The sequence below is a fragment of the Gymnoscopelus braueri genome, assembly GCF_963280865.1.
Source record: "Gymnoscopelus braueri genome assembly, chromosome: 21".
Taxonomy (NCBI): domain Eukaryota; kingdom Metazoa; phylum Chordata; class Actinopteri; order Myctophiformes; family Myctophidae; genus Gymnoscopelus; species Gymnoscopelus braueri.
In genome coordinates this window covers 1219141-1229140 of record NC_137623.1, presented here as the reverse complement: position 1 = coordinate 1229140, position 10000 = coordinate 1219141, and the positions used below count along the sequence as shown (strand labels likewise).

General features: G+C 45.1%; 1 protein-coding gene across 1 annotated transcript in view; it reads right to left on the bottom strand.

Moving 5' to 3' along the window:
* The window catches only part of ptchd1 (patched domain containing 1), a gene marked incomplete at both ends in the record, with an annotated part of 39590 nt that extends 36626 nt beyond the window's left edge, over positions 1 to 2964 (bottom strand). Inside the window, one exon of the mRNA XM_080417866.1 lies at positions 2617 to 2964. Coding sequence (XP_080273992.1) covers positions 2617 to 2964 — 348 coding nt within the window. The remainder of the gene's footprint in view (positions 1 to 2616) is intronic.
* Between the last annotated feature and the right edge of the window lie 7036 nt (positions 2965 to 10000).

Here is a 10000-nt window from a genome sequence, read left to right as displayed (position 1 = left end):
TCACAGTCACTGTTCATTCTGTCCACTAAAAACTACAACTCACAGTCACTGTTCATTCTGTCCACTAAAAACTACCACCAAAGACGTCCGTTGACTAACCGTTTTCACTGACGAAAACAAATAAAAAATAAGCTATTATGAACAAAACTAAGACTAAATATATTGACAATTTCGTCAACACATACAAACTAGACTAAAATGTTATAGAGGGACTAGTGGAGAAGAGATCCAGTAGAACTAAGACTAGTGGAGAAGAGATCCAGTAGAACTAAAAGAGAAGTCATTTTATGTTTGGTTGCGCTCGATTGTTGCACTCTGAAAATAGCAGATCTACAAGCTCACAACGCGTTGTGAGCTTGTAGATCTGCTATTTTCAGCATGCAACCCAAGTGTAAAATCAACCATCAAGGCCCACCTACATTTGTGTGGACAAAATCAACTGTAGATTTAGTCGACTAAAATCTTATGATATCTAGTCGAATAAAACTTTTCAGGAGACCAAAATATGCCTGAAAATAACTATGAAACTAAATGAAATGTTATTCAAAACACTGACTTTTGAATAAAACGACTGTGACTACAACAAAACTACATCACAATGAGCTGTCAAAATGAACAGAGCTCACAGTCTAACTGTGGCAGTTCTCAATGGACTGAAATTATGTGGGTTTGTAGAGCAGAACACAACACAGCCCTGTGACCAACAAACATTACACACACACACACACACACACACACACACACACACGTGTGAATGCACGCTCATTGCACGCACACACGCACACACACACGCACACACGTGCACACACGCACACACACACACACACACACACACACACACACACACACACACACACACACACACACACACACACACACACACACACACACACACACAGAAGGATATTAATACATTTTAAAAGCTTGAAATGGGACATTCTGCATAATGAGTAGCCTACTTTTACTGTTGGTAATTCAAGTATGTTGATGCCAATTACTTTTGTACTTTTACTCAAGTAAATGTTGAATACCAGACTTTTACTTGTTGTAACAGAGTATTTCCACTCTTTGATTGTGATATCGATACTTTCACTTAAGTAAGAAATGTGAGTCCTGCACACTATACTGAAGGTACACACACACACACACACACACACACACACACACACACACACACACACACACACACACACACACACACACACACACACACACACACACACACACACACACACACACACACACACACAGTGTGTTAGTATAGTGTGTACCTTCAGTATAGTGTCCTGGTGTTGGGGGTCCAGCAGAGTGTAGTATATAGTGTGTACCTTCAGTATAGTGTCCTGGTGCTGGGGGTATATGTGTGTGTTAGTATAGTGTGTACCTTCAGTATAGTGTCCTGGTGTTGGGGGTACATGTGTGTGTTAGTATAGTGTGTACCTTCAGTATAGTGTCCTGGTGCTGGGGGTACATGTGTGTGTTAGTATAGTGTGTACCTTCAGTATAGTGTCCTGGTGCTGGGGGTACATGTGTGTGTTAGTATAGTGTGTACCTTCAGTATAGTGTCCTGGTGTTGGGGGTACATGTGTGTGTTAGTATAGTGTGTACCTTCAGTATAGTGTCCTGGTGTTGGGGGTACATGTGTGTATTAGTATAGTGTGTACCTTCAGTATAGTGTCCTGGTGCTGGGGGTATATGTGTGTGTTAGTATAGTGTGTACCTTCAGTATAGTGTCCTGGTGTTGGGGGTACATGTGTGTGTTAGTATAGTGTGTACCTTCAGTATAGTGTCCTGGTGTTGGGGGTACATGTGTGTGTTAGTATAGTGTGTACCTTCAGTATAGTGTCCTGGTGTTGGGGGTACATGTGTGTGTTAGTATAGTGTGTACCTTCAGTATAGTGTCCTGGTGCTGGGGGTACATGTGTGTGTTAGTATAGTGTGTACCTTCAGTATAGTGTCCTGGTGTTGGGGGTACATGTGTGTGTTAGTAGAGTGTGTACCTTCAGTATAGTGTCCTGGTGTTGGGGGTACATGTGTGTGTTAGTATAGTGTGTACCTTCAGTATAGTGTCCTGGTGCTGGGGGTACATGTGTGTGTTAGTATAGTGTGTACCTTCAGTATAGTGTCCTGGTGTTGGGGGTACATGTGTGTGTTAGTATAGTGTGTACCTTCAGTATAGTGTCCTGGTGTTGGGGGTACATGTGTGTGTTAGTAGAGTGTGTACCTTCAGTATAGTGTCCTGGTGTTGGGGGTACATGTGTGTGTTAGTATAGTGTGTACCTTCAGTATAGTGTCCTGGTGCTGGGGGTACATGTGTGTGTTAGTATAGTGTGTACCTTCAGTATAGTGTCCTGGTGTTGGGGGTACATGTGTGTGTTAGTATAGTGTGTACCTTCAGTATAGTGTCCTGGTGCTGGGGGTACATGTGTGTGTTAGTATAGTGTGTACCTTCAGTATAGTGTCCTGGTGTTGGGGGTACATGTGTGTGTTAGTATAGTGTGTACCTTCAGTATAGTGTCCTGGTGCTGGGGGTACATGTGTGTGTTAGTATAGTGTGTACCTTCAGTATAGTGTCCTGGTGTTGGGGGTACATGTGTGTGTTAGTATAGTGTGTACCTTCAGTATAGTGTCCTGGTGTTGGGGGTCCAGCACGCTGCCCTTCCTGGCGGTGATGATGACCCTCCCGTACCTCCCGGGCGTCTGCAGGTCGGAGTAGAGGGCGTGTTTGGAGCGGTTGACGGGGAACAGGCTGTCCACCAGGTTGCCCTCTATCTTGGCCAGGCTGTGCTTGGGGGCCATCAGGCTCTCCACGTCCTCCTCCACGCGGTAGCGGCTGAAGGAGGCGCCCAGCAGGATGGAGAGGAGCACGGGCCCCGAGGCGAAGAACACGGGGTGCCCGGCCACGAAGCGGCCCAGCGAGCGGAAGGAGCCGCGCAGGCTGGTGTGCAACACCTGGCGCAGCATCGCCCCGCTCCTGCTCCTGCCGTCGCTCCTGCTCCTGCTGCTCCTGCTCCTCCGCCTCCTAGTGGCGACGCGCTGCGGCGGCGGCTGCTGCCGCCCGGTCGTCCGCCGCCGCTCGACGACGGCGAGCGTCTCCCACCGAGCTCCACCACCACCGGAGGAGAAGCGGAACGGAACGCAGACCATGCAGGAGGCGCAGCTGGCCGCATCGGGGAGCAGCTGACCTCTCTCTCTCTCTCTCTCTCTCTCTCCCTCTCTCTCTCTCTCCCCGGCGGGGGGGCAGGTGGTCAGTCTGGGGGTCTCTCTCACAGCCGGGCGGGGCCGCCTCCTCCCGGCGCTCCCCCGCGGCGGCGCTCACACGCGTCACTCATCCGGAGAGGAGAGGATCAGCTGCGCATCAACGTACAGATCAGATCTGATCTGATCTATTTAGATCTATAGATAGAATACAGAGCCCGGCGGTGCGTCCCTCAGAGCTCTTAGAAAGCACAGAGCTCTAAACTCTAACAGTTACACACCCTGGAATAATAATCATAATCATATTAATAATATATGCAGTTTTTTTACATATAAAGCTCCTCCTACGGCACGCAGCCTGTAATCTGTTTATAATCCAGGTAGAGCGGCTCTCACACTGTTACAGTAACACATCAGTATCCTACATTACATTACATTACAGTAACAGTATCCTACATAGTGTTACAGTAGGACTATAAGCTCCATAAATACCTCCAGACAGACAGAGGACGGTGGGTGTGACTCTCTCTCTCTCTCTCTGTCTCTCTCTCTCTCTCTCTCTCTCTCTCTCCAGGCTGAATCAACAGCATCAACACCGGCAGTTCTTATTATAATGTGAATCATTACATCCTTTATGATGATGATGATGATGATGATGATGATGATGTCTCCTCATAATGTCACGATGTCTCCATGTCCTCCTACAGCATCAGGTCGCTGGAGTGTCTTCATATAGATGTAGATCTCCTGCAGTAGTCCTACAGTAGTCCTTACAGTCCTGTAGGAGAGAGTCCTCCAGGTTTTAAATCCCTCGGCGGTTTCAGTTCAAACAGCGGAGCTGTCCATGGTGCTGATGAGGAAAATTAAGCTCCGCGGAGCTGTCCGTGGTTCTGAACTACAAAACGGAGCTGTCCGTGGTTCTGAACTACAAAACGGAGCTGTCCGTGGTTCTGAACTACAAAACGGAGCTGTCCGTGGTTCTGAACTACAAAACGGAGGAGCTGTCCGTGGTTCTGAACTACAACGCGGAAGAGCTGTCCGTGTCCGTGGTTCTGAACTACAAAGCGGAGGAGCTGTCCGTGGTTCTGAACACGGAGGAGAAACGATCGTTGTTGCCGGCTATTCAATCCAACCAGAGCAGGTTGATCTGCTCCCTCCTCCTCCTCCTCTCTCTCCTCTCTCTGTGTGTGCAACAGCTGCCCCGCCTTTACAATGCAGGGTCCAGTGGTGTAGAGTAAATACATTTACTCAAGTACTATACTTATAAGTACAATTTTGAGGTATTTGTTTTACTTCGCTGGAGTATTTCCAATTATCAGTATTTTTTACTTCTACTCCACTACATCTCAGAGGCAAATATTGTACTTTTTACTCCATTACAATTATTTGAAATCTTTAGTTACTAGTTACTTTGCAGATATAAATTATTATATTATAAAACATACACAAACCACTTTAGCCCTATTATATACAGAGGCTATTTGAAAATAGCCGATCTACAAGCTGACAACCGGTCCCATCGCGACGCATTGTGAGCTTGTTAGTACTTTTACTTTTGGTACTTTAATTATATTTTGATGCCAATACTTTTGTACTTTTACTCAAGTAACATTTTGAACACATGCCTGTAACAAAGTATTTTTTATAAGGTGGTATTGCTACTTTTACTTAAAGAGGTGGTGCCATGGTTTTGCGCTTTTTCTGTTTTTCATGTGTCTATGAGGTTGATAGAACTTCATTAAACCCCCTGGTGGTGTTTTTATGGTGTTTTATGTCTTCTCTGACTATTTTGAGTGTCTACCTGGAGGCTGAAACCTTGAGGGTCAAACGTGCCAATTGAAATACAGCACTTTAATGACACAGTAAAATTATACCCTCCCCCTCATTATCATAACACAACAGGTGTGGGCATGAGGAGGAGGAGGAGGAGGAGGGACTAGGACAGGTGGGTGGTGCTAAGGTGGTGGAGGAGGTGCTAAGGTGAGAACCAGGTATAGTTAATGAACTGGAGGCGTGTCCACATAAAACATAATTTTAACAATTTCTGTACATTTTTTTGAAAAAAATCTTCCTCCTAGTATAACCATAGTACCTGATGATTATGTTTTAGGGGGGGGGGATCACTGAAAATCACTCAAGTCAATTTAGAATTCCAGACTTTTACTCGTAACAGAGTATTTCTACATTGCAGTATTGATACTTTTAGTTTCAAGTAAACAGATGTTAGCACTTTTTTCCACCACTCCGACAAAGTTATAACAACATTTTAAAACAAGGACATATTGTGGTTAAATTAACACTTCAGCTGCAGAGTGTGTAAATGTATGAATGTGAGAGAAAAGAACATGCATGCAGAATGCCTAACCTGCAGAAATACATGGATACATAGATTATTAAAACATCCCCAGATGAATGTGTGCTATACAGTACAGTACAGTACAGTACAGTACAGTACAGTACAGTACAGTACAGTACAGTACAGTACCAGGGCCATGCACATTATCCATTATTCAATTCAGCATTAATTAGCCTCTAATCCCAATTACCGGTCCTCTGGAGAGAGGAGAGAGAGGACAGGGGGAGGAAAGGGTTAATCTGCCCCAGGGGAGGGAGAGAGGGAGGGAGGGAAGGAGAGAGAATGAAGGAGGGAGGGAGGGAGGACAGGAGAGAGAATGAAGGAGGGAGGGAGGGAGGACAGGAGAGAGAGAATGAAGGAGGGGAGAGAATAAGAAGGACTGATAACAGACGTACTAATTACACTCACTAAATGATTTATAGAAATCATGAGAGAGAGAGAGAGAGAGAGAGAGAGAGAGAGAGAGAGAGAGAGAGAGAGAAAGAAATAGAGAAAGAGCAATGGTGTCTTCCATGTCAGGCTATTTTCTGCACCTTTGAAGGGAGAGGAGACCGTCCTGTCCTCCTGGGGTCACATGGGCACGCACGCGCACACACACACACACACACACACACACACACACACACACACACACACACACACACACACACACACACACACACACACACACACACACACACACACACACACACACACACACACACACACACACACACACACACACAGAAAGAGAACAACACCCCATAATGTCCAGACTGTCAGTAATCCAGTGGCTTCATAAAGCTGATAAAAGAGGATTCTTTAGGACCTACTGATGGATTCTAGCCTAGGGGCCAAAACTAAATGTAATCTAATAAAAAAAAAAAAAAAAATCAGGATGATTCACTTCTTGGCCTATAACTTTATAACTTTGGAACCGTATGTCTTACCATCAGCAATCTTTTCCCCCCTGGATTCCTTGCATCATAACGCAATTTAAAATGTCCCTGCTCACGACGCGGAAGAGAGGACACACCCCCAGCGTCCACAGCGTCCCCGTGGGAATCGAACCCAGTACCTTCTAGCTGTGAGGTGACAGCGCTACCGATTGTGCCACCGTGCCCCCCCAATTAGAGTCATTTTGTTATTTGATTGTTTTTATCTGGCTCCTATAGGCTAGAATCCATCAGTAGGTCATAAAGAATCCTCTCGGTAGTGATAATGTTGCTAAAGCCATGTGACTACAGAGAGCTGTAGGTGTTCAGGTACATGTCAACCTGTTCATGTAGACTTTTACACACATGTTGGTTTACATATTAATGCTGGAGTATATTTCATTCGTTTGTCCTCCTATGTGACATGAGTCACTACGCGAACAAAGCCCCCCCCCCCCACACACACGCACACACACGCACACACACACACACACACACACACACACACACACACACACACACACACACACACACACACACACACACACACCACCCCTCGCCCCCCCCTCTCCCCCACACTAACACACAACCCCCCCCCCCCTCCCCTCCAGCCATCTGTTTTGGTGGAGCCCATCCATTAATAAAGACGATGTCCTTTTTCATTTCTATTTCTCATCGTGCTCTCATTATTTATTTACCATCTATCCTCGGCTGTGGTGAGAGGCTGGGTGCAGCAGATCATCCTCCTCCTCCTCCTCCTCCTCCTCTAAGGGGGGGGGGGGGGGGGGCAGGACCACCTCCTCAAAGGGGAGGGCCTCCTCCAGGGGGACTTGGGGGGGGGTGGGGGGGAGGGATAGGACCTCCTCTCAACCTCCTCTCACACTCAGTGTGAACCTCCTCTCTGGAAGACCTTCCTGGCTGTCAGGTGTGAGGAAGCAGTTGGTGCCTCCGTGTGCATCGGATGAGGAACCGCACAAAGGTCGTCTACGTTGGGGGTTGGCAGTGACGCCCAACATGGTAGTGGTGGAAAAAAAACGTTCAAAAAACGAACAATTTTGTTAGCGTTCACGACAATGATCCGTTCACATGAATCGCTCACGTTCTCGTTCAGTAACGCTTCCGCTCCCGGTGGAGCGAATGGGCTGCTATATGCATCTGATGACACTGACAGTCTGCACACAAACACAGCACTGTCATTCACCATGTTAGTGCAGCATCTTCTTTGTAATATATGAATGTGTAGAAGTTATAAATAACTACAATAGGGGGGCATGAATACAATCGTGGACGTAACAGTTTGAGGAAGTGAACGGGTTCGCTCACGTTCACGGCAAACTAGTTCTTATGAACGGTTTTCTCTCTGCATCATCATCATCATCATCATCATCATCATCATCATCATCATCATCATCATCTCTTCCGGCTCCGGGGAGCTCTCAGGTCAACAGAGCTCATAATGTCTAAATGTCATTTGGATGACATGGCATATAGACCAGACCAGGCCGGGGGGGGGGGGGGGACAGTGTGTGCGTGTGCGTGTGTGTGTGTATGTGTGTATGTGTGTATGTGTGTATGTGTGTGTGTGTGTGTGTGTGGGGGGAGGACTTTCTGCGACGGCTATATCAGATTAGTTTTTACAGATGTAGAGGATGACAGTAGACATACAGTAACCAGGACACCAGCAGCTCTGCCTCTCCTCTCTCCATTTGAAGTCTATATTATCTTTACTCAGGAAGCTCTCAGAAGGTTCCCCTTCCACGATATTTCCTAAATATTCAATCCAAAAAATACAATAATAAAATAAGGCACCTTGATACCATACGGATGTTAGACTGAGCGCTCTCCCCCGAGCAGGCCAGGTGTTCACACCTCAGACCGCCTGGTGAAGCCACCGTAATGTCACTTTCAGCTGAGTTCTTCCCTTGTGCCAATAGCAAACCCTCTATATACAAATAACAATGAAAACTAACACTTTTAAATAACCCAAACCCCTACGATTGGCTTCTCTGAACGAATCCTCAGTATGAATTTATACATTTTTAACTCCGAAAGTCACATTACATCACAGTCATTTAGCAGACGCTTTATCCAAAGAGACTTACAATAAGTGCATTCAACATAGGTAGGGAACAAAACTACTAATCACTAGAAGTTTTAGAAGAAGAAGGAAGGGGGGGGATAGGACCTCCTCTCAACCTCCTCTCACACTCAGTGTGAACCTCCTCTCTGGAAGACCTTCCTGGCTGTCAGGTGTGAGGAAGCAGTTGGTGCCTCCGTGTGCATCGGATGAGGAACCGCACAAAGGTCGTCAACGTTGGGGGTTGGCATTGACACCCAACATGGTAGTGGTGGAAAAAAAAACGTTAAAAAAAAGAACCATTTGGTTCACGTTCAGGACAATGATCCGTTCAAATGAATCGCTCACATTCTCGTTCAGTAGAGCTTTCCGCTCCGGTGGAGCGAATGGGCTGCTATATGCATCTGATGACACTGACATACACAGTCTGCACACAAACACAGCACTGTCATTCAGTGCTAATTTGATAATCAGTATAATTTATACATTTTTAACTCTGAAAGTTACATTACATTACATTACATTACATTACATTACATTACATTACAGTCATTTAGCAGACGCTTTTTATCTGAAGAGACTTACAATAAGTGCATTCAACATAGGTAGGGAACGAAACTACTAATCACCAGAAGTCTGAAGTGCATTCTGTTCTAAAACAAGCAACTAAGAGTATACCTAGCGCTAAGGTAAAAGTGAAATATATCAGCTTCCTACTTTCTTAAACAGATGAAAATAGACAAAATAGGAAAATCAAATGAGCAAGAGCTAAAACAAATAAGTGTATCGAATAAACAAGAGTCAATAAAACAAGAGCTACAAAGTACAGAGTACAAATAATTACACATTACAAACAAGTACGCAAGGCAAACTCCACATTGTAACCAAATGGACTGACAGTCCTCATATCTCTGCCTGTCTGTCTGTCTGTCTGTCTGCCTGCCTGTCTGTCTGTCTACCTGTCTGCCTGTCTGTCTGTCTGTCTGTCTGCACCTTGGTGCACGCTGCACACTAAAATCCTCAGTATTGATTTATCCATTATTAACTGGAGATGTAACCAAATGGACCATTGATGTATGTTTGATGTCGAACGAGTAATGACCCAAGGCTGCTCGGTGACGTACGGATGTATTTCATATCCTACTAGAGGTCTGTTTCCATGCCTCTGCTTTTTGACAGTTAGCTATTGATTGTTATCAGCGGTGGGAATATGTTCTATGTTTTATGTTTTATTATCCCTGCTTCTGGTCAAACTGAATTAAATACATGTATAGACAGTCTGTCTGACAGATATGTTTGATAATAACACTATTTAGCAATGCAATAAAAGCAATACAATTATTTTAGCCACTAAGTCCTGGGGTCCCTATTTTGTTCAACAAATAAAAACTAAAACTATATTTACAACAGTGTCAAAATGTGTTTTAATATTATAATTATTGTCATTTAAAAATA